Source organism: Micrasema longulum, unplaced genomic scaffold (assembly GCF_059751315.1).
Source record: "Micrasema longulum isolate JH-2025_06_02 unplaced genomic scaffold, ASM5975131v1 h1tg001778l, whole genome shotgun sequence".
Lineage (NCBI taxonomy): Eukaryota > Metazoa > Arthropoda > Insecta > Trichoptera > Brachycentridae > Micrasema > Micrasema longulum.
This window is the reverse complement of record NW_028278953.1, coordinates 63,456-88,872: the sequence shown is the minus strand read 5'-3', so window position 1 is coordinate 88,872 and position 25,417 is coordinate 63,456. Positions and strand designations below refer to the sequence as shown.

At 32.6% G+C, this 25,417-nt stretch overlaps 1 protein-coding gene across 1 annotated transcript; it reads left to right on the top strand.

Annotated features, from left to right (window-relative positions):
* Positions 1 to 8,351: 8,351 nt before the first annotated feature.
* Positions 8,352 to 23,987, top strand: mah (solute carrier family member mahogany). The gene is given in 11 exon segments (XM_088237740.1): positions 8,352 to 8,609; positions 10,956 to 11,076; positions 11,231 to 11,343; positions 11,472 to 11,510; positions 11,513 to 11,603; positions 15,859 to 15,918; positions 15,920 to 16,016; positions 18,075 to 18,162; positions 18,235 to 18,315; positions 21,618 to 21,743; positions 23,605 to 23,987. Coding segments are annotated over 11 exon segments (1,380 nt in total). The 5' UTR covers positions 8,352 to 8,428.
* The last annotated feature ends 1,430 nt before the right edge of the window (positions 23,988 to 25,417 follow it).

The window sequence follows — 25,417 nt, the reverse complement described above, 5'->3', positions numbered from 1 at the left end:
ATTAACCGTCTCGTGGTAAAGATGTACATTTATCTGAAAACCGCACGCAAATCGGTCCGGTAGTTATTCAGTCCAACGGGGACAACCATTCGAACGTTGCCTTTTATATATATTAGATAATTTAAAGTTCCTAAAGCGCACAAAAGAATTGTTGAAATAAATTAATTTACTGATTAAATTTATGCCTTTTATTTAATTGTGCATTTTATCAAACATTTATTTTAATGAGCTCATAAGGTTTAAAAATAAAAACGCCCAATTTTTGGCGATTCGAGTTCGACCAAAACCTAGTACAGAAATTCGGTTTTGGTTTCAGCTGAAAAACTTGTTTCAGCCGGTCTATTAATTCATTACCATTTAAAAGACAAAACCGAATAAATAAAATTGGACAATATTTGATTAATCAAATATAAAATTGTATAAATAATTTCATGCAAAACAATTTTTATTTTTTGTTCAAAATGATAATTTTATTGGTAAGCACCTAATATTTGGTACAGTATTATTAATTATCACCATTTTTTTTATTTATTATCCCTTATTCGCATAGAGTGCTGCATAGGGAACTGCAGATAATTTTATCTACAAAACTAATAACTTCTAGGCTTTATTAATAGAACTACGTCTGATTTCCAAAGTATGCTTACACTTAAAACACTTTATTGCTCTTTAGTTCGCCCTATTCTTGAATATGCATCTGTAATCTGGTCCCCTCATTATGCTGTTCATATCAAGCGCCTTGAATCAGTTCAACATCGTTTTATAAGAAAAATTGCATGGAAGATGGGATTGGAAAGAGGAGACTATTCATATTCTGATATGGAGAGGTTTTTAAGCATATCAAGTCTTGAAAAACGCAGATGCATTGCAGATATAATCTGCATGTATAAAATTATGAACTGTCTCATTGATGCCCCTGAAATTTTGCAAAAGATTCTTTTTAACGTTCCCACCCGTAGACTAAGAAATAATGAAATGCTTTTCCTCGGTCACTACAGGACCAATCATGGTGCACAGTCGCCTTTGCCCAGAATGATCAGGCGGGTGAACGATCATCAAGATCTTGATTATTATGGTGTAAGGATGTCTTTCTTTACAAATCAGCTAAAGAATCTGTATAGTTAGCCTATGCTTTTTACTTAATCTAAAAAATCTATCATCTGTCTTTGCTGCTTATTTCTGTTCCTTATATTTTTTTATTCCTTTGTAAAAATTTCTTTTAATTGTAATGTTTATAATGGACTTTGTCCGTAAATAAATAAATAAATAAAACAAAATTAAGTTTTCTGTATGAAAATAAGAATATTTTTGTTTTTTATTTTTATTTATTTTTTTTTGTTTTTTACAATAAACATAATAATAAAACAGAGTATTAAAAAAATAAAGAATAATTACATTTCAATGAAATACATATTAATAGAAAATTAGTAAACAATAAAATCCCACAAAGGCATGGCCTGTTCGTGGGTATACAAGAAAATGCAAATGAATTTTTGCTCCCATAATAAATAATATGCATGCATTTTTTCTTCTAAATATGTTCAATTACAGGTTACCGACGAAAATACTTTAAATGTTCAGGCAAATATACTTATTTTCGTATCACAAATATCGACAGTCGAAGATAACTCTGTTAACTTCACAAAAATCGCACTTTTCCCTCTTTCCAATTGTTCCAAGAAGCTAAACTTTTAGAAATACGAAAAATATATTGTTTTCAATGTTTAAAATATATATTTAAGAACCAAAATTTATTTATTAGTATTTCAAATAGATCGAGTCAAAGAAGGAATCGTGTGTTAGAAATACCACATTGTAAAACGAGGCTAGCACAGAGACATGCATATTTTATAGGCCCAAAAATGTTTAATTCCTTTTTTACTGATTTCATTGATCCCAAACATTCCAAATTTTCCTTATTTTAAAAAACACGCACTATCCTGGATTCAAACTAAAGATATGAACTCTTTTTATTTCTATGATATATTTTGTTGCCTTTTAATAATAAGGAATATTTTTATGTTTTTTTTTTATTTCCTTTTTTAATTACTACAAAAAAAAAATACCTTAGAATCTTTAACAGAATATTTTCTTTTCTCTCTATGTTACACAAAAATATTAAAACTGTCTATTTATTATAGGAGCAAAAATTCATAAACATTTCTTGTATACCCACGAACAGGCCATGCCTTTGTGGGATTTTTTCGTTTACTATTTTTCCTGTTAATATATATTTCATTTCTATGTAGTTATCCTTTATTTTTTAATACTCTGTTTTACCTCTTATGTATATTGTAAAAAAAAAACAAACAAAAAAACTCTGTTACAATGGAAAGTTAACATAGTTATCTTCGACTTCCCATTGTAACAGAGTTATCTTAGGCTGTCCATAAAGTAAAATCAAAATTTATGGACAAAACTGTGTATATTTGGACGAAAGTTTTTAAAATCTTCATCGATAACCTGTAATTGAACATGTTTAGGAAAAAAAATACCCACATTCTATTTTTCACACAGAAAACTTAATTTTACTTTGTAGATAAAATTGAAGATAAATGTTAACTTTCCATTCTAATCGGGGCCCTGGGACTTTTAATATTAAAATGTAAAAACACCTTCCCAAATAAATATTTTTCTTCTTCTAATAAATATAAGTTAGGCGCCAAAACGTCATACTCGCCGATTGTCCCACGTCCCACAGGACGCGAAACGTCTCGTTTTTGTCTCGTAATTCAATCTAAGCCTGAGTAGAAAATTTATCCGACGTCGCACGAAAACAAATTAATACCGTCACCATCGTAATTTTAGCTTATTCAAAAATAAAAATAATAAAAAAGGTAAGAAGACCCTATAATGGAAGATTTGGCATTTCATAATTTATCGTCCCATTAAATATTTCTGTGCAATACCTTACTCGTATTTCTTTGATCAAAAATATATTTATTTATAAACCCCTACGGGCTACATTAATTTAACAGGATATTTTTTATTTTACAAATTCACATTCTATTGTTAATGATAATTTTTTTAACATCTTTTGTAAATATTGTCTGGTAGTTTATTGTATAATTTCTGTCCTTTTTACTATTATTTATATTAGTACAATATTGAGAAATTACACGTAACTTCCATGTACAATTTTAAAACGCCTTAGTAATTTATTAATTTTAATGGAAAAAAGTGGCAGTTAATCCCAGATTTGAGGAATCTATTAAATGATCTACCTTATTTTTTTAAAATTGTCGTGTTTTACAACAAAATATGCAAGTTATTACCAGTTTTAGGAAATTTGGCGATTTATCTCATCCTACAAAATGAAATAAAAGGCGTTTGGCGCACTGTGCGATTTGTACAGTACATATTATCTTTGTGTCGGAAACTTGATACACCCGATCGATCAACATTTCATAGCTTTTCTGGCTTCCACATAGCAGGGATGTGCAGAATTAATAAGAAAGTAAAAACAAATATCAACAAATGTGTTAATTATAAAACACATAAAACGCAGGAATGTCGCGCTCTGAACAGTTTAATTCCCACATAGATCAACGAGAGCTATTTTTTTGTTTCACAGTCATCTTCAAAACACCTATTATTACTCATTAAATTCATTAGTACACAATATGCAGTGGTTTTCAAATCAACACATTGGTGATTTTGATTTGTTTATACCTCGCCGTTGACAGTATAATCATATCCTTTATTCTAAAAAAACAAATAATTTGAAAATTACTCTTCTGATATTGGTATTTTTGTTCATATACTCATGTTTTTATTTAATATTTTTTTATGTAGTGTCTTGAATTTGTTTGTACACATGTGTAAAAGCTGTAAAAATAAATATATTTTTAATAACTTTGACCTTACGGGGAAGTGTTGTGCGGAGGACATTTTTCCTTTTTTTTCAGAGAGTGTAGCAATTATTTTACATAAAAAAATATTAAATAAAAACATGAGTATATGAACAAAAATACCAATAAAACAATATACCTAATCGTAATTGTTTTTAAATTTTGTTTATTAACCCCCAAGGAGCATTTCTAAAAAAACATACATGCTAACGTTCTTAAAAATTAAACACAAATAATTAAATAAGTAAATGTACAGAAAAAAGATGTAAAATTGTAAAGATTTTTTTTATATAAAGTAAAAAGGGTGGAGGCAAATTCAAAAAACAGTAAGTATATAATCGAAAAGGGCAAAGATGTAAAATAATGAAATGAATTCTGTAAACACACATACATGTATTGTAAAAGTATTTCATGTGTTTCTGTGAATATCTGTCATTGGTTTTAATATCTGTATATTTTATTTGTTAAATTGTTTCACGTGTATTACTGTTGATATCCCCAATAAATAAATAAAATAAAGCAAACAAAGTAAGCAAGTATTACGGTAAGCGAGAAAGAAAAATGTAAGTGAACTAAAAATAATCAAGCATTAATATCACGAATAAAGAAGAAATAATAAATATGAAACGCATGCATGCAAATACTTCAATGCGAATAAAAGGTTTTTTTATACTCTGTTGTTGACGATTATATTTTTAACATCTTTTTGAAAAGGTTGTCTGAGTCTCTTGTTAGTGTTGTCTGGTAGTATATTATATAATTTCAGCCCCAAGTTTATTAGTGTCTATTGTCCTTGTCTCGTTTTTTAATGTTGTATGTGATGTGGTTCTGACATTCTCGTATTATGTTCGTGTTTATTACATTTTTTACAATACAATGCACTTTACTTCTACCCGCCTCCATTACACATTTTATTTATTTTTTATTTGCCAACTTATTGTCGACGCATATTTTTAGTTTTGATAGCACAGAACCTACTCAAAGTTGTTTAACCAAAAGTGGTTAAAGTTTGTATTTGCTTGAATTGTCTTTGTGTCTAGGATCTAATGATTGTATGATTTGTTTGAACAATAGTGTACAAATGATAGTATACAAATACTGGATTTAATGGAAAACATACGAGTATCTAAAATACCGTAGGGTGAACGATCTTAAGGCAAACATGAAACTTGTTTGCAAAAACATTTTAACATGTCGCTAGCCCAGAGTATCAGTGAGATAAACCCGAAATTTCCGATTTTAATATACACATACAGATATGTTAACAAATCAAATAAATGAATGTTTCAATAATTAAATATTGATTGGTAATATTGTGAGCCTACGTGAAAATAAAGTATTTATAATCTACTTCAAATAATTTAATACAGTCAAACCCTCTGCACACCTCAAAGTCCGATTATCTCAGAACATGTTCTTCAGAGATATCACACTCTTGCTTTGGATTAGCGATATTCAAAATATTATCGACTAAACCGAGTGGTATGAGAATCAAAAATGCATAAATTGTTTTAAAACATTATCGATATGGCACCTGTATGAAATTCTCATTTTCATAAAAAATTCAACTGATAGAAGAATGAAAGATATTTGGAAATTCAAACATTAATAGAATGTTGTGTATTGTATAATGTATTGATTACGAATGGTTAATAATAACATTCATTGACAAAAAAAAAATCATCATACTTTTTATTATTAAAACAATTAGGTAGACAGGCGCCGTAGCGCAGTTGGTTAGACAGCTAACTATGAAACTGACGTCACGGGTTTGATTCCCGTCAGTTGTGAGAAAAAAAATATAAAAAAATCTAAAGTGGTATATGTGTTGTAGTGTATTGTTACAAAATTATTTGTAACCCTCCCTATTTTCATCACCTTAGTAAACTTTTGAAATCAGTACAAGTGTTTCGTTAATAACTTTCCGTTATACATTAAAATTCCTGGACCAACAAACATCTCAGATTACGGTCACCAGTTGCAAAGGCCTTAAATACAGTTGCAATGACTAACGTATTTTTCTTGCATATTTTTCTCATATCTTTTCTTTTAGCGATATTTTTTTACCAATAAGTAAAATTTGCTGAACAGTCCAAAAATTCTTTTTAAAGTAAACTGAAACGACAATTCTTTGAAAAAAGTCAAGTTTCGTGTGATATGAATCTCGATTTTATGAACGTCATACAAATGAATTTTTGCCCGATCTCCGTGGAAGAAGGCTCATAAATGCAGCTAAAAATTCTGATTTAAATGGTATATAGGTATAACTCAATTTCGCCCAAAGTGGTGCATCAGGTACTTAGCCTTTAGTACATATATCTATGGATAAATCACGATTAATATTTGTCAATCATTTATTTATAGTGAAGTTACCCGCACCCCTGATAAACTTAGTAAGAAGATAGATATTTTGTATGAAAACGAAGCAGGTTCCTACACACTACTTAACACAAATATCCATAGAACAGGGAGTTTATAACTTCTGTTGTATCAATTTAATATTTATCAATTGCTACATTTACATTTTTTTTCTAAAAAGTTTTTTAACATTTCAGAAATTTTTCAAAATGTGTCCCGTCCCTGCTATAGTTCAATGATTCGAATCCTACCCTTGCTTTACCTAACAGTTATTACTATTATAATGTACAGCCTACAGATTTTTTATTCTAGAATATTAATTGTATTTTATTGTGTTAAGTCAAAAATAAAATCCACACTAATATTTCCAATGCGAAAGTGGGTTTGTTTGAGTTTGCTCGTCTCAACAGAGCGACTAAGCGCTAGCGATAAGACGTAAAATAGACTACTTATTTTTCATCCCGAACTAAAAAAACTACAGTTAAAAATGTATAATACATCAACAATGCGCAACCATATTTGAAAATGAGTAGGCGGTAAGGTGGGATGTCAAAAATAATAAATTTTATTAATTATTTAAATTTCTATAATTGACTTGCTTTATCTATGATTAGTTTGGTTTGCGTTTTGTGTTGGTTTTGCAGTAGGATTTTAGATTTGTGAACAGAATAACGATGCGACGAATCTATAGAATAACGGATGGTCGTATTTTTCTAATAGTGATAGTTGGAGGACCGGCAATCGATACGAGCTACTTTATCTCCAAAAAATATATCATTCCATCGGGAATTTTTGTGTTGCTAAACAACAAAACTAATATTACCTAACAAGTTTTTCCCAAATACCACGTGAGCGAAGTCGCGGATAAAAGCAAATTTAATAAGAAATATATGTATATGCAATAAATATATCGGTACACTTTATTTATATGTTAAAGTACCTGCTAACGAACTGCCAATTTAATAAACAGTTCAGTAGGATTAAGAAAAAAAAAATATTTATTTATTTACGTACTTGTTCAGTCCGTTTAACAACAATAAATCCAATATTCTGGGTTTGTCCAAATTTTTGTATACAAAGACTGGAAGTTAAAGAGCTGAAACCTTTATTTATGCGGGTGAGATTCAACTAATTGAATTATTTGATATTTGATTGGAAGTTACTACCCCAGTTAGAGATTGATAGAGAAGACACAAGGTTGCTGTTTAATGCGTATTTATCACATGACGAATAAGATACAGCACTTGGTTGTGTAGTGTGAGCGTAGCGGCGATGATGGGTTGAATAGACTACACTTGAACTACATGCTAAAACTGTATGACTTTATCTAACTGGACTGACTGACTGAACTTGTTGGGCTGACTGACTGAACGGGCTGGCGTTGCGGACTGGCGTTGCTTCCTATGGTCTCTTTATAGACGACGTTTCTTTGTAGTTCATTTCTTTAAGGTAGGGACGATGTAAATGTGCTGCAGAACGATGCCCTCCGATTTCATGTGCAATACTCAAAGAGTTGCATTATACGTATGTATTGGATTCGATAGAAAATGATGACATTGCATCGTCTGTCATTAGTCTACCTCGGGTGAACTAATTTAACGCGTGTGTGTCATCGATTATGAACTATGGACCCCACATGTGTAAAGTGGTCACTTAAACCAGCCAATGACGGGTAATAAGCCCTGTAAATGCCAAGAATGCAATATTCCCTTCTTGAAGATCTGAAGCCCGCGCCAGCGGACATTACTAAATGCTGAAGATCTGCCGTGCAGCGCAGCGCTCAGCGGACAAGACACAAAGAAAAATAAGAAAATATAGAAACATACTTTTATAGAAAACTTATTGTGAATATGTTTATGTGCCTATATAAAATATATAAACAATAATATCGCTGTGAAACCCCGCACACACATATATTTGATTTTTTTCTTTCAATATAAAAACATGTTTTATAAGCCAAAATAAAATGAATCATTTTACCACAGTTTATTGGATATTTTGTAATTTAAGGGAGACTTAATGGTATTCCTATATTTAACTTTGAAACACATCAGAAATTATTGTGCATTGATGCCTAAAGCAACCGGCTGGGCTGTCTCCAGTAGTCAATATTGAAAGTCAGTTCGTGGTCGCTAACTCGGAAACCTTATCTTGCAACGAAAAAAATACTATGTTAATTCTTCCCATCAAATATTTGGAAATATCGCCAAGTTGATCTTATGGAGGACGAAAAGACCCCGCTGTTAAAAAGCAATATTTCATTAACATCGAACGATGATTTGCTTAACCGAAAAACAGGAACAGTGGGTGGATTGTCTTTGTTTTATACAATTTTGTGCATTATTGATTTGTTTGGTGTTTTTCCAGTAATTACTCTTCCGAAAGTTGTCGTATCATGTGGTAAGAAAATTTTCTAAATTAGTTTGTTGTTTAGGTATCAAACTAACTAGCACAATAATAAGCATAAATTTTAAAAAGTATTCTTACGCGTTTTTCGCATGCGAAATAATTCGATAAAATATTACCCTGATCAATAAATAAAGGTTTTGGAGCACTGACTTCACATTAATCAACGAATAAAAGAACGAAAGAAATATGGATGCCAAAACATAGGCGGAATGATGAATATTACACCATGTGTAAAGTGTTCACTTTGTAAAGCCCAGTAAATGTCTAGATTGACTTTCTTCTTAAGGGGAGTTCTTTTCCGTGTATGTTGAAATAATTATGTCTAGATTGACTTTCTTCTTAAGGGGAGTTCTTTTCCGTGTATGTTGAAATAATTATCAATTTGTATAAATTCTAAATCATTTTGTAATCAAATTTCTAGCACGCGTTCGTGATATAAATAATATATATCATTATGTGTGTATAATATAATACCAATACATAGTGAAACTTGAAATTTTAAACACAAATAATTTGTTTTCACTTTATATTAATAATATAAGGAATCTACAGAAAACCTTAGTATTCAAAATATTTGATTCCATGATTTGAAAATAAGGAATGTCACTGGTTTAATTTTAAGGACATCATTATTTAAAATTGTCCTTCCTCACAGCGGGATCAAAACAATTTATTTTTAAGTAGAATTTACCAATGATAGATATTTTGAGATTTTTTTTGAAGAGGGAATGCCGTCCACCACGTTTTTCCAAACGTGACTTTTTTGCATTTGTTAAAGCTATCTTGTCAGCGGCTGATTGTCGGCCTCATAGTGTAATGGTCAGCGAATTCGCCTACCATGCAGGAGGTCTCGATTTCGATTCTTGACATGGTTGATTTGAAATATTTATTTAAAAAGGTGTTTCTCCACCAGAATATTTCATAGTCCTTGGACTGGCACCCGAAGCGTATGACGTAAATTTTTTTGTGAAATACTGACTTCTTCAGATTGTATTAAACTTCAGTGTGACATTCAAAATATAATTCAATGGAGCAAACAAAACAAATTGTTCTTCAATGTTTCCAAATGTTTTGTAATGGCATACACAAGAGCATCCAAAACAATATACTATCGTTATCTCATGGACGGAGTAAGGCTTGAAAGGGTTTCAACGTCCAGAGATCTCGGGGTGTTGTTTGATGCTCAGTTATCTTTTAATCTTCATATTGTTAATCTATGTAATGACTCCCTTAAAATGCTTGGTTTTGTTCTTAGAAATGCCAAGATCTTTTCTAACACTCAGATTATGAGGACATTGTATAATTCCTTGGTAAGAAGTCGTTTGGAGTTTAGTTCCATTATTTGGTCGCCACATGAGACTCGATACTCTTTGATGGTGGAGAGAGTGCAGAAAAAATTTCTGCGCTATCTGTACCTAAAAGAGTGTGGATATTATCCTTGGCTCTTCCCAACCGACTTTTTACTGGGAATGCTAGGCTATCAGTCATTATGGAGGAGGAGGGACGTTCATTTGGGTGTTCACTTTTTACAGGTGATCGGTGGTCGCATACATAACTCAGAAATTCTGATGGATGTAGGTCTGTTCGTACCTGATAACTATCTTCGGCAAAGACAGCATCGATTGTTTTACCTACCGCGATGCAGAACCAACCTGCCAATGGTTATGCCGGTTGGTAGAGCAATCTTGCTACTTAATCGCATCGCCTCGGATGTCGACATATTTCACGACAGTGGGCCTTCCCTTAGGAAAGCACTTTCTAACATTAAATTTTTCTTTTTACATTTTGTTATATTATTTTGATAACATAACTATCTACTGTAATTTGTGATCTATTATTGTATTTAGAACGAATTGGGTCTTTTTTCTGTAATGTTCTAAATATCTGAAAAAATAAATGAAAATGAAATGAAATGAAATGACTGACCATCTTACCTTCATGTAACAAAAATGATCAAGATACGCTGCGATTGGAGTATCAATGCAGTGCCCTATGCACTATTAGGTGCGGAAGGGGAATGAGGATGACGATGACTATAAGGCTGTCTAAAAATAATAAATGAAATATTGAATAAACCTTAAAAATACCCTACCTATATTTGGCACATTTCTAAGTTTTAAAACAATATGTACCAGTATTTCAAACAAAGGCTATACTTCAATAGTTGATCTACCTCTTCCCCTACTTATATTTTATATCCACTTATTTGTTTTTACATTAATGTTTACTAATAGATACTGATATATTTTTGGAAAAAATATTAATTTTCAAAATAAATTAAAAAGTAGCTGCTCGAACTCAGAACATAATACATATTATTTATCTTTTATATTTTAGGTATGTATGGTATTCTGGTAGTTATTTTCGTTTTTACCCTTCAAATATACACCGCCATATTACTTGGAAGGTGTTGGATTATAGCTTCTCAAATTGAGCCTGGAATATGCCATAAAAGCCGGTAATATTTTTTTAAAATTATGATTAAAACAATACAATAAAGTTTTTATGTTAGTATTTGAAGATGCGAAAAGTCAGTGATATAATATAAAAAAGAAGTACTTATTATCACAGGTTAAAAAGCACTAATTTAATAAATTAAAGATGGATTTTAGATATCCATATGCGGCTTTGGCAGAGTTGACATTCGGTCCATGGATGGGCAGATTCGTAACTATTCTTCTGGACGCAACTGTATTTGGTGGAGGAATACCAAATCTTTTGGTGGGTAAGTACGTATGCATAGTTACTTTTCTTGCAATACATTTCAATTAAGAGCATTTATTCATTTTGATTTAAAACGCTGTTTTTGTCCGATTAAAATTTATAAAACGAAATTTTTATTATTTATTTCAGCCTCTCAGAATCTTCAACTATTTGGGCTGAAAATGTCAGACTACAAAATGGATTTTCATTCTGCTGGTGGCTGATAATAATCGGTTTTATTTTATGTCCAATTATGTGGCTAGGTTCACCGAAGGATATGAAGTAAGTTTACAAAAACAACAAACTCTCAAATCCTAGCTCAACCAAGAAATCTACTGCTTTATGTATTTTATTTGACGTATAAATAAAATTTTATGCACAAACTGAATTTTAAAAAACTTTCGCGACAAAATCAAGGCTTAAAATAATTTTATTAATTGTAGCAATTATTATGAGGTGCATTTAAAAAAAATATGTTCACAAACATTTACAATGATAATGGATCGCCTGCAAAAGTTTACGAAAATGTCATTCATTCGATTCGATTGCGATGCATAAATAATTTTGGTAAACATGAAATCAATTCTTAGTCAATAGGGAAATATTTAAATACGTATTGCCTAACGTCTCTGCACCTGCAAAATCCGTTATGTGGCATTAAAAAAAAGTCAGCTTGAGGAAGAAGATTTAAATAATGTTTTTTTGGGTAAATGATTGTTATCCTGAGTTCCTATCCGACCTCTCCGATATCAGCGTCCCATTCCCTATTTATATTCTTACTCTCCTGTTACCACCCAATAAATATGTATTCAAAATTATATGTAAATATCAAGTTATAAATGGTGTTAAGTTGTAAATAAGTTATATATGTACAGTGTATGTAATATCAAATAATTTTGAATATTTTTTTACTTTATTTAACTGTTTGTACTGAATGTAAATTGAACCATGGCAAATAATCATTTTAGTGATGTAAACTGATAGTTGTAAAAAATCAAATTACAAACGTCCGTTTGTATAATTTTATTTTATTTTATTTTATTTGGGATTTTTACAGCTATTACATAAACAAAATAAGTAGAAAAATATTAACAATACTTAAGCCAATTTAAAAAATCCACTGTAAATCTAATGACACATAATATATAAGAAAAGAGTTAACGTAATTGTATGTGTGTGACGTTTGTATTCATGTGTATGTTAATTTGTGTATGCGTAAATGGTGCGTAAATACTCGTATATAAAAAATAATTGTTTAGAACATGACATATGTAAATACAGATCTGTTTTGTAACAGTTTTTCAAATAAAAAAAGCATTATTTGATATTTTTCAGTCAAGCAATAATTGGACGTAAGATATTTCTATTGTTTTTTCTCAGAAATTAAAAAAATCAGGTTTTGAATTTTGCTGAATGTATGTTTATAAAATTGATTGAACGATATAAAAATGAGTTAAACAATTTTACAATGATCATGAATATGATATTAAAATGGCGAAAAAGTTTTTAAACATAAATCTAGTTTTGCTTTTTCAAACATTAATATTCTGAGCATGTCCGATTCGTCACAGACTAGCGCAGGATTCAATCCCTGTGAATATCTCAAGATTGGCAAAATTTTAGCAGAGATTGAGGAATTTACACAATGTACGACATTTACCATTCTCCCTTCTGCCTATGTTTGAGCATCCATATATCTTCAATTATTCCATCTGTTCATTTATATAAAGTAAAGAGATGTGCGTAAATGGGTAAATACCTGAACTACCATATCTCTTCCCTAAAAGATCTCCATCTTTATTGAAATTTCTATCAATCTTATTTATTGCAAAACAGAATTTTTTATTTTTGATATAATTTGATTAAGGGCCGGATACATTGAAAAAAGTCAAGGAATAGTAAAATAATTGTTTTTTGGGTTTCATAAAAAAGCTAGATACTATTATGTTTATAAAAAGTTGCTATCATTTAACTTTAACTTAACTTTTTTAATGTAAGAGGCCCTTATTATCTTTTAAAAGGTGCGATTGAATCTACTTTGGCTATTCGTGCGGGTGTGCGAAATATGATCGTTTTACCTTTATTCATTTACTACTCGTTACCTAAAAATACACTGCTCTAAGTTCCAACTCCACGAGACCTCTGTTGAATTGCGGTGAAATAAAATGTACAAAATAAACATAATTACTGAATCAGGTTGTGGTCCCGTGGCTAGTGTTGCGGACTCACGGGTCAGAGGTCTGAGGTTCGAATTCCACTCTACCCCAACTTGATTTCCATTAATAAATAACTAACAATTAGTAGTGAGTTATTTATAACGCGTTGAAAATGGCCCAAAAATTAAAATATTTGGGTAAATAATAAGAACGCAAATATTTCCTTTTTAAAAAAAAAAAAAATTATATTATTATATCACAAAACTATTGCATATTATATACATAACCGATAACAGGATTCCTCAATATCTCATATTATTTCATATATCGTCGGCCAAACGTTTAAACTCATAAGTTCCAAACTTCCTTTTGATCGGGGTTGAGTAAAACAGTTATTACTTCAGTAGCGAAAGGTAACGAAGTGTTTTTCGCTATTAAAAGAAAAAAAGAAACAGTACGAATACACAAGTATTACACACATACAGATTTTTTAAAGGCCTAACAGATAAACACATTATTTCTTACATTAATTTATGGACTGTTGGTAATAAAAAAAATCTGCTACATCTCGTTTGGTAAAATTTTGCTTTCCAGCATCGATACATTCACGTTAAAGAGACGAGGAAGATAAAAAAGACTGTACATATCACTCGATTTTGGTATCATGCTAAATGTTGCATTTGAAATGTGAATTTCAGAGCTGAAAACGTAATGTTCGTAGTTGTATGTGTTGAAGGGGTGGTATTCTAAATCTTTTCTACCCCCAAGAGGGTAATTAATTTGAAGTTTTTTTTAATGTGACTACACTTTGCTTCATATAATGGCCACACTGATTATTAAACATCAAATGGTGTATAAAGCTGCTTCAAAAACGGAATTAAAACTAATACGGTTTGGTCAATTCAACGTGTTTTGGGTAATGCTTAAGGTCGCAATAATGTTCTAAATTAAAATCATCATCCAACAATGTTTTGAGTATGTCCAAATGCTTGCAGACTGGCCGGATCCAGCCAGTCTACAAGCATTTGGACACACTCAAAGCATTTTTGAATTAACTACCTGGTAAAAGAAGAAGTATAAAAAATTGGATAATTGTTGCCTAGTGGGTGAATTGGTTCAGCCGGGTGAATCTCACCCATATGATAAAGTTTTCAGTTCTTTTACTTCACAAAAGTCAACAGATGGAAGAATTGAGGAAACGTGAATGTTCAAACATAGGCATAATGGTGAATGTTACACAGTCGTAAAGTGACCACTTACACCAGCCAATGACAGGTCATAAGCCCTGTAAATGCCTAGACTCCCATATCCCTTCTCAAAAATATTTTCCTTCTTTGTTGCAACTAATTTAAATATCAAAATCATCATGTTTGATTTTACGTGATCATATTTTTGACATCATCAGTGTGAGCATATATGTAGCAAAAATTAGTCGCATGGAAAAAATAAATACTAATCAACCACTTTCTAGACGATAGAGAGGATTTATAATTGCACCCCTGGACGAATGTTTTAGAGTGCTGCTATCAGATAAAATCCTGTGAAGGGCAATCGAGTGGAGATTAATCCGCATCGCGGTCTACCGCGATACTAGAGTGCGTAATAAGTTTACCTACCATGTCTCTGGTTCGATTCCCGGCAAAGTCTATATAAATATGTATACGAGTATAATAGGCGTTTTTACAGCAATAATTCATAATTCCTTGCCGCCATTTAAGTATTTCCAAAAATATCGCTGGGATTGATGTACCGATGCGAGTGTAGTGCCTCGTAGAGACATCCATTGCGGATAAAAGAATGATTAAAATTATAATAACTGTTATTGTCAAATAAAAAATATTTAAATTAAAAAATAATTATTGCCCGAATACATGTTTTGTGATGTTCAGCGTAATAACGAAATTCATCGCTATCCTACGAGAGGAGGTGAAGGTTTCAGACTCCCCAAAACAAGAATCCAGGAAACTCAAAACAATCTGTACCATAAAGGACGTGAGATGTTTCATGAGTTGCCAAAAGATATTAGGGAAGCTGGGTATATCGCGTCGTTTCGTGGGATGGCGATGATTTTTGTTAAAAACAAACATCCATATAGGTAGATAGAGTGTCATCGGAAAGCGTCTGGATTTATAACAATGTTTTGTTTTTGAAATTATTTTGTATATACATTGTTTATTAGTTAAGGTATAACTAGGTGTTCAAATTTTATTAGTACAACTATCTAAATAAATACATTACATTACAATAATAGCGACAAATAAAAGTGTTCGTGGCATTTGATCTAGGAGTCATCTTAGTTTAAACAAACTTTGTACCTCAGATAAAACTTGGACATAAACATACCTAATGCCTTTCTAAGAATAAAATTACTATGTTTTTAGATTACTGGCAGTCATATCAGTACTGGTGGTGACAAGCGTAATGGTGACCACATGCTTCTGGCATTACAAATGATACTGAAGGCATTTACAAAAGTACTCCTGATGTACCCGAGTTTAGAGACATATTGATGGCCTATGGATTATGGCTTTTCAGGTTTGTTTTATTTCGAGAGTGTAATGTTTTGAATTTTATTTTAAGCCAATCGACAGGTTTATTAACTCTTTGTGTGGCTGTGATATCACACTAGTCTACATACGATACAAGACTTGATACAACGCTACCCCAAAGCAACAGTGAGATATCTCTTCTCCTATTCTCAGATAATCGGACTTTGAGGTGTGCGAAAGTTTTGAAGGAAACACATTATTTAAAGTAGATTATGAATATTATATTTTCACACGGGTTAACTATCTAACGTCAATATTTTATTAATTTTAAACATTAATTTATTTATGTTATTAACATATCTGCATGCGAATCTCAAAATCGGAAATTTCGGGCTTATCTCACTGTTGCTTTGGGGTAGCGATTTCTCTCTTATTTTCTTAAATGATAAAGTTGTATTATTTTGTAATCTTCAAATTTAACATTTTGACTATGTTCTATAGTCTTAGTCCGCGCCAAATAAAGTGTTAATGCTTAATATAATGTATTTATTCAGATAAAACATCCAGTAAATAATTTATTTTATACCATGATAATTCATTTTTTTTTAATTGTTATCAATTCAAACATTTTATTTCGAAAGTTATTCTGAAAATAAAAAACTTTTCAATAACAACACGCGGTTCGAACCGTCAGTAGAATCCGCAGTGAGTTACATCTTGCTGGAGGGTGTAATTATATTAAATGCTACAAATGCCCAGTTGCATTTCACCGGCAACACTACGGACTAGTCCAACTCGTTAGCGCCCATGTCGCGAACCCCGGACAATGGGATCATACTCATAACGGTGAGATCACAGAAGATAACGAAAGGATGAAAGGCGAGTTTCTGGCACCTCCAAACCAGAACCAACCAGCTAAGGGAAGGTAACCCTGACAGAAAAATCCACTAGAGAAGGCGACGGAAAACCACTCTGATCATCTTTTCCCAGGAATCACTTTACCTATTATATACCGAACCTGATAAGGCACCGTAAGAAGAAGAACAACAAGCATCTTTTCCTATTAGAAAAGTAGAATACGAACCGGGTGGTGATACTGTTGCTAGTGTCGCGGACTCACGGAACGGGGTTTGAGATTCGAACCTTACTCTACCACAATTTGATTCCAGTTTTCTATAGTCAACTATTGACAGCTGGTTGAAAACGGCTCCCCCAAAATTGAAATTATTTGGGCAAATCTAAGTACCCAAATTCAAAAAATAAAATATTACAGTAAAGATAGAGAAGAAAAATATAATTGTATGAAATAATAGGGCTAACTGTCATTGGCCGGTTTAAATGATCACTGTTTACACTATAACAGTCACTATTCAGACTCTGTTTGAAGTGTGAATATCCATATTTCTAATTCTCCCAGAGCAAGAGCAGTAATTTTTATTATAGCAACGTGGCTGAGATTTGTCCGAATTATTTCACCTACTATGCCTGAAAATATTTTTCAATTTTTAAAAAATCTTTGTGAGTCAGTAACAATATTTTTAATACACTAAAAATATTGCCTTCAAAGAAAAAATATATTTTTCTGAAGTTTAGAAGGCCTTGTAGCCCATTACCCGTTCACACAACATGCAATACCTAAATAAATCAATTTCATAATATGTTAAACAACTTGCAGATCCAATTGGATGAATTTAACATTAAAAAAAGATTATAAAATTAACTAATTAATTACACAATTATTTATATAATATTATATAAATCGACTAATAATTCGTGCGTGATAATATTCGAGCGGGTACGAACTCCTAAATATTTATTTCAAAGATTTTTGCAACTGCAATATTTCATTGTTCCTGAACTGACGTGTTAATATCAAATCTATTACAATTTGTGAAAAAAAAATATTTTGTGAAGTAAAAGAGATCCGGCGCCCTTAATTTTATTGGTTTATTTGGTTTGACATTATCAGACCAGTCCTATAATGTTGCGTAAGCAATGAAACCAGTAACGATACTGATCTACAAAACTGGTGGATTAAAGAATCTATCTATTACAATGAATTTTCAACAAAAAAATTTAAGTAATTTTAATGTTTTGTATTATTTTAGTTTGATATACATCCAATGTTGCTGACTATACAAGTTGATATGAAAAACAGTTCTAAAATAGGATTCGCTGTAGTAGGAGGATTTTTAGGTAATAACATACTGATTTTTTGTATAAAAACTTTTTAAAATAATTAAACAAAAAATACATTATTTCCATCAGTTACAGGGGCAATGTTTTCCATTACAACCTGTCTTGCAGCACTTCGCTATGGAAGAAACATTGAATCAAATATATTGCAAGGTAGGAAATTACATATTTCATTGCGTATTGTTTAAAAATCATATAAATATAAGGAACAGTACTAAAATCGACTTAAGAAAATCAATGATTATTGTGCGAGGCGAAATAAGCAGTTCACAGTACCAGTCCTGGTACCAACCCTACCGTATGAAAGTAAAGTATGGAATTGAAGAAAACAAAGATGAATAAAGGCTGAATGCTGTTGAAATCTTAGAGGAATAACACGCTACTGGCCAGAGTCGCCCATACGGAGAAAAAAAATTCTATGATTATTAACGTCGGCCTCGATTCCCGATATGGTTGATATGAAATATTTATTTGAAAGGATGTTTTCACACCAGAATATTTCATAGTTCCTGGACTGGTACCTGGAGCGTAAAACTGATCATCTTACCTTCACGTATTTTTTTTTTTATCAAGATACGCTTCGATTGGTGTACCAATGCAGTGCCCTATGCACCACTGGGTGCGGAAAGGGAATGATGATGATGATTAAGTACGAAGTTAGCTACATATTACAGCAATACAACGGACTGTAGGTACTCGGGTCGAGAATTGCAAGCGAAAACCGAAACCGTCCGTTGCACGTTTGTTAAACTAAAAACTTAACTGAAAACCAAACCAAAAATTTGGAACGCTTTTGTTCTATACAATGGAGCTAATAGTAAATTATTCCTCTGAGGATGGAATGCAATATCTCAGGCGAATGAGTGGTCAAACTATATTCCATCTACAACAAATGAATGCACATACATACATACATACATTTGTGCAGTACGCAAGGGTGAAATGAGCATCTCCATCGAGATTCCCCTTCTGAATGAAATATTCTAATGTAAAAACACCTTTTAAATAAATACATCTTGTCAATCGAACCCGAAACGAGTTTGAACATGTAGACTGGATTGACGGCAAAAATGTTTTTTATTCTTCATCAATTTGGAAGTTTGATGACAATGAGCTCAATGAAAAGCAAACTCCCCCCTAAAGTTGTGCGACTCGGAGTATGTAGACGATGCGTTCTTCTTGAAAAGTCTTTTGGTCATTTTCAGAAAATTGTTGACAAACTGCAGGAAAACTCTACTCGTCTGGCTTCTTATATCAATACCAAAAAGACTCAGATTATGTGCAACAAAACCTATCCTGACCCTGATCAGCCTCTCTATAATAACGGAGAGAAGGTCCGAGAAAGTTGACAGCTTCAAATACTTGGGAGTTCACATAACTGAGGATGGAAGTATGCACAAAGAGCTCACAACCCGCCTAGGAATTGCTGGAGCAACTTACCATGATGCGTGTTGTCTGGAACTCTAGTTCTTCAACTCTTGCAAAATGACCCACAAAATTTACTTTTTCATACTGAAAACCATAGAACTAAATACGATTTTTACTCCGCCAATTCTTAGGTCTGTCAACAAATATCCCAGCCTTGATTTCTTCGATTACAGGTTGTATCTTTTCACGTGATCACTGAATAAAATTAAACTAAAACCACCCTTCTCCCGCTTCCAGTCCCACCTAGTCTACTACATACATCATACTATTATGTCTTTTTTTCTTTCAATTACAATGTTCTATTTATATTTATTATTCTTCTTATCTTTCCTCTCCCTGATGGAGATTGGAAATCATTGCAGCAATTCTTACTTTGTTGGCAGCTGCCCTGAACAAGGACTGAGTGCTGCAATGGAACCAGTCACGCAAGTTCTTTGGCCTTCTACCGCACTGCGTCTTTCTTCAATCCTTTCTTGTAGAATGACTAGTAAAATGTTATATTTTTTACCTCTCATCACATGCCCAAAGTACTCAAGTTTTCTTTTCTTTTTGGTCTTCAGTTGGTACCTCTTAATCTTTTTTTGTTCATCGGAGAACGTCATCGTTTCGGACTCTATCCACCCAGGTGATTTTTAATACCCTCTAGTGGTATATTTATCAATTTATTCTTCAATTGGCGGCCTCCGTGGTGTAGTAGTCAAGACGTTTGACTCACGCACGGAAGGTTCCAGGTTCGATTCCCGGTGAGAACACAAAAATTAAAGTGTATTTTGCCTGGGTGTTCTGTGATGTAATTTACCACTGTTATTCGGCCTCCTGGCCTGTTGTGGTGCAAAAATAAAATAAAAAAATAATTAAAAAATTGCCGATTACAATGTACATAATATATGATTAGGTATTTACAAAAACATGTTTTAAAAAAGTGCACTATGGATTATTAAGGTATAACACAATATATTATTACAGTCCATAAAAACTATAGGAAAGAAAGGCAACTAAATAACTAGAACACATTGTGATACATAGTTAGGAGGAAGAGTCTAAAACTAGTAATCCGAGCATGGAAAAGATTCACCTCTCGGTAGGCTGTTCAACAGACCAATCATCTTATCCACAGGTATCATCAACGGTAAATTTGTTTTGCATTCAGGAAGAACAAATGTTTTGTGTCGCCTAGGTCTTAAGTAGTTGCTCAGTATATATCATTTTATGCGCTCTAAAATGTTGGAATTATAAATTAACACGTTCAGTAGTTTGAAGGCCTCCTTCTGGCCGCAAACTAGTGATACCGAGCATACCTAAAAGTAACAATGATGGGTACAGCAATGGGTGTATCCATACTCTCATGTACAGGTTCTGTATTCTCTCCACCATTCATTAGTAGGTGGCTTCTTCAGGCCCCCACACCACCGCACCACTCTCCGGAATGCTACGCACTAAAGTCGTTTGCAAAAGTTTGATGGTATTAAATTCTACAGTGTTTAGAATTATGTATTACAAATCCCAATATCTTGGGAGCAAAACGACACACAGTGGCTATGACCTATGACATATTGTCCTTAAAAATGCCCGATGGTCGTGTATATATTGGAAAATAAATAAATAAAAAACAGATTTAAAAAACACGAAGCGTGTGTTGGTGGATATTCATAGGAAACGAAAAAGATCAAGAAAGACATGGTATAACAAATTCAATAAATACTTGAATATGGACATGTCAAATGTCGGAATAATCAACGTGCGAGAATGAAATGTATGAACGTAAATGAAGCGAGGTCTGTATACATAATGATAAGACGTTTGTTGTGCCGTTTTTTATTTTTCGCCTATCCCTTCGGTAAAATAGCATGATGGTTTAATTGTTTTTAAATAAGTATATTGAGTTCAGCGGGAATGTTATGGGAGCTACATTTATTTATTTATTGATTTATTTATTTTATTTATTTACACTCTTTATCAAAATACAATTCCATGTTCACTTAGGTACAACGCTATTTCGATTTTTGTATTATTTCTGTCCCTTCTAGGGTTACCAGCAAGTCTTCCATTATATCTAGTTGTATTCTTGGTCACCGTACAACTCTGCTTGTCAAGTGCTGTAGGAACATCTGCATTATTTCAACATGTGGAAGACACTCTAGGAATATCGAGAGGTACAGTTTAAACATTAGTAATAAAAATAATATTAATTCTACCTCGCCGTTGCGAATCAATCAGATACTTAATTATTAATTATACAGTTGATGAAATCCTTGTTTTTTTAATGAGAAATATTAACACACATATTTTAATCTCTAGGCCAATTTCTAAAAGTTTATAATAATAACTCTGCTAGAAAATGGAAATCCAGATATGTTAGAGCGGGGCTCGAATCTCGAACCTCTGATGCTTTAGTCCGCGACACTTCAGCAGTAGGTTTTTTCACAAAAAAATCTTTCTACTTTTAAAAATTATCTTTTCAATTCGTATTCCATGTTTTTATTTTATCATCATAACCAACATTAAAAAAAATCATCATCATAACTAACATTAAAAAAATAATGTGTCCTCACTGGGGTACCCGTGCCAGTAAGATGACCTGAAGATGAAATAAAGGTAAGATGATCAGTCTTACATGCGTAAGATGATCAGTTTTTTAGGTGGCAGTCCAGGAACTATAAAATGTTTATTTATATCTTATTATATTTTTCTTTTAGACTTAGTGACATTTTGGTTACCCAATAAAGTCTAAAGACAATTCGGTAGAATCCTTTTTTTAAATCAGAATTTTTATGCAAATACTCGTACAAATACACACATAATATATAATACATTTATTAATGAACGTTCACTATAAGGTACTAAGATGCATTTCTTCAGTTAATTTTTTGTTAATTTAAAGATTTTCCATGTTAATGTTGGTTTTCGGGAGATAATTGAACAATCTCGGAATAACGCAGTTTTATGTTCGTTCTCCGAAGTATTTTTTTTTTGTATTTATTTTTATTTAAGAAGGTAAACATGAACAGAAAATAAAAAAAGGAAAAATAATGAAACCCAATCGTGAAACCGGCTTATCAGCAGGTTTCTTATTTTTCCTTTACAAGGAAAAGCGTTAGAGAAATTATATAAATTTAAAAAGTAATATAAACATTATTAAGAACTAAAAGCACACGTATTTTTTTACACAAAATTTATTTACAAAAAATTAAATAGATGACTGTTAACATAAAATGATAATCATTATGAAGCCTTGTTACATATTAGCCATTTAATATTTTTTTCTTAAAAGTTTTGTCAACATTTTCTTTTAAGATCTGCTTAGGAATCTTATTGAAAATTTTAGGAATTGTATAATGAAGTGTTCTTTGGCCATACTTGTTTACAAACCTCGGTACTGACAAGCTTTCACGTTGTGCTAGCCTTGTATTATGTGTATGTATATAGCACAGGTATATTTGTCTATTCAGTGGTACCTTTTCTGGTAGTTACTATCAAATCGATATCTAGTAACAAATTTGAGCCATAGAATAGCATCTACGGACAGGCACCCTTTGCTTTTAAAAAGTTCGGGTACCTCTTCCTTATTAATTCTAGCTGATCTGTTAATTGATTTAAGAGCCGAATTTTATAAAGATTGAATTTTTTTAATGTTGGTTTTACAAGAAAGCCCCCAACTGGTAATACCATACCTAATAATTGATTCCGCTTATGATTGATAAATAAGTCTTAATATTTTTATTGGTTCAAAATATTTTATTCTAAACATGCTGCCTATAACTGTCCTTAATCATTTACATAATTTGGTAATATGTTTATCCCATTAAAAATAAAAAACATCTATCATTTAGACTGCTATATTTTATTATTCCTCTACTGGCACCTAAAGTGTAGGTCTGATCCGTTTACAATCTTGTACCATATGATCGAAATACGCTGCATTTGGTTTACACTGGGTTGTACCACTGGGTGCGGAAAGGGCAATGTTGATGCTTTGATACGTAGGTAATATCAATAATTGGCGTTTGTTTTTAGATTTCGGAGTGAAACGATGTGCTCTGAGGGCGCTGGTTGTAGCGGGCGCGGTGTTTATAGCAGAGGCCGTCCCTCGCTTCGACCTCGTCATGGGGCTCGTAGGGAGTTCTTTAACGGGACCTCTGATGTTCATCCTGCCCCCGCTACTGTACTGCAAAGTCGTACTTCTGCAGCGGAGCACGAGGAACCGGCTCAGCACTACCCAAACAAATTCCATTCGGCAAGTTTTAGAGGTTGTCTTGGCCGTCGGAGTCATGTGTTTTGGGATGCTAGCAACAACCATCTCCACGTATTACAGCTGGGCAGACGCTATAGAGTACGCCCAGTTTACGCCACCATGTTTGGTGAACTTTACTATTGCTTCGAGTTCGTTGCAAATTTAAATAGTATTGCACCGAGAATCTAATTTTATTTCAACCCTAAACGTGTAGTCTAAGTACCGACCGAAAATGTTGTGACTCTATAGTCACTTCTATAAGTGAAGTATGGCTTAGAATTATTTTTATTTTTTTATATAGGAGTTGCATTATTTATTACCTTCATTATAATGTTCGAGGTTTATAATATTTTCTTAAAATATAACATACTTCTAAATGAAATTTATAGAAAAACTTTACAAAGTTGTAGAGTTTTTCTATTTTTTCTAATCCACGTCAGGATTGGGTGGGATGTTTCGGCTGTGGTCGGTTTTAGGAGATTCTCCGAATTTGTTCTAATTACGAGGAAACCGTAGAAAACTCGCTAGGAAAAGGCGAACTATTGTCGTTCGCCAACAAACCTTCCGATCATTAATACATTTATTGCCTTAACTAACTCCTATTGAACAACCTCAAATTTGCACATAATACCAGACTAATTAATAAAGACAAGCAAAAAATGGCAGATGTATTAGCTCGGGTAGTAGAAGAAAGTCGCAAATTTGGATTGGAAATAAACAGAACTGAAACGAACTTATGATCATTGAAGAAGCCAATATGCTACAATCATCAAATAGACTCCGAGACCTGGAAAAAGTACAGGATTTTTTTGGTTTGGGCTTATCCATCTCTGCGGGCGGTGCATGCACATCAGAAATTAAAAGACGCATCCTAATTGCAAATACGCCATGGCTCGACTGACCAAAATTTGGCAAGATCGAGGCATCTCGAAGGAAACTCAAACGTACATAGTGCGGACGTTTGTGTTTCCAATATTCTTATATGACGCAGAAACGTGCTGAAAATAACTAGAAGAACAAACGTCTCCATATTGGAGGAACTCAACGAGAAAGTTCGCCTATCAGCCGTAAGCTACCAACGTATTCTGCAGTTCTTCAAGCACATAGTCAGATGTGATCCAGTAAATCTAGAGAAATTAATAATCACGGGTAGTGTGCAAGGACGAAGAAGCAGAGGCAGAGCTGAAACTCGATGGATCGTCTAGGTGAAAACAATGTCACAGGTGACCCTACATGGAGCTGTGGAGAGGGCGCAGAGCCGTGAAGGGTGGAGACGCATTATCAATGTAATGGCTGGGGAAAGTACCAACAATCAGGACCCTTAGAACTGAGGAACGACAGAGAAGAAGAGGACCTATTATGTTTAATTTGACCTTTTTGTATTATATTATCATGGAGTTTGAAAAACGCGGATGGAAGTAGGCTGAAGGCTGAATGCTATCAAAAGGCGATCTCTCTAGTGATGTGTGGTAAAACCATGTACGATAGATGCACAAAAAATGTCGATATTTATGCAGCATAAAAGGCTGACGTATTAAAAATTATTATGTCTTATGCTTACTAAGCAATCTATATCTACCACTTCGATTAAATTTG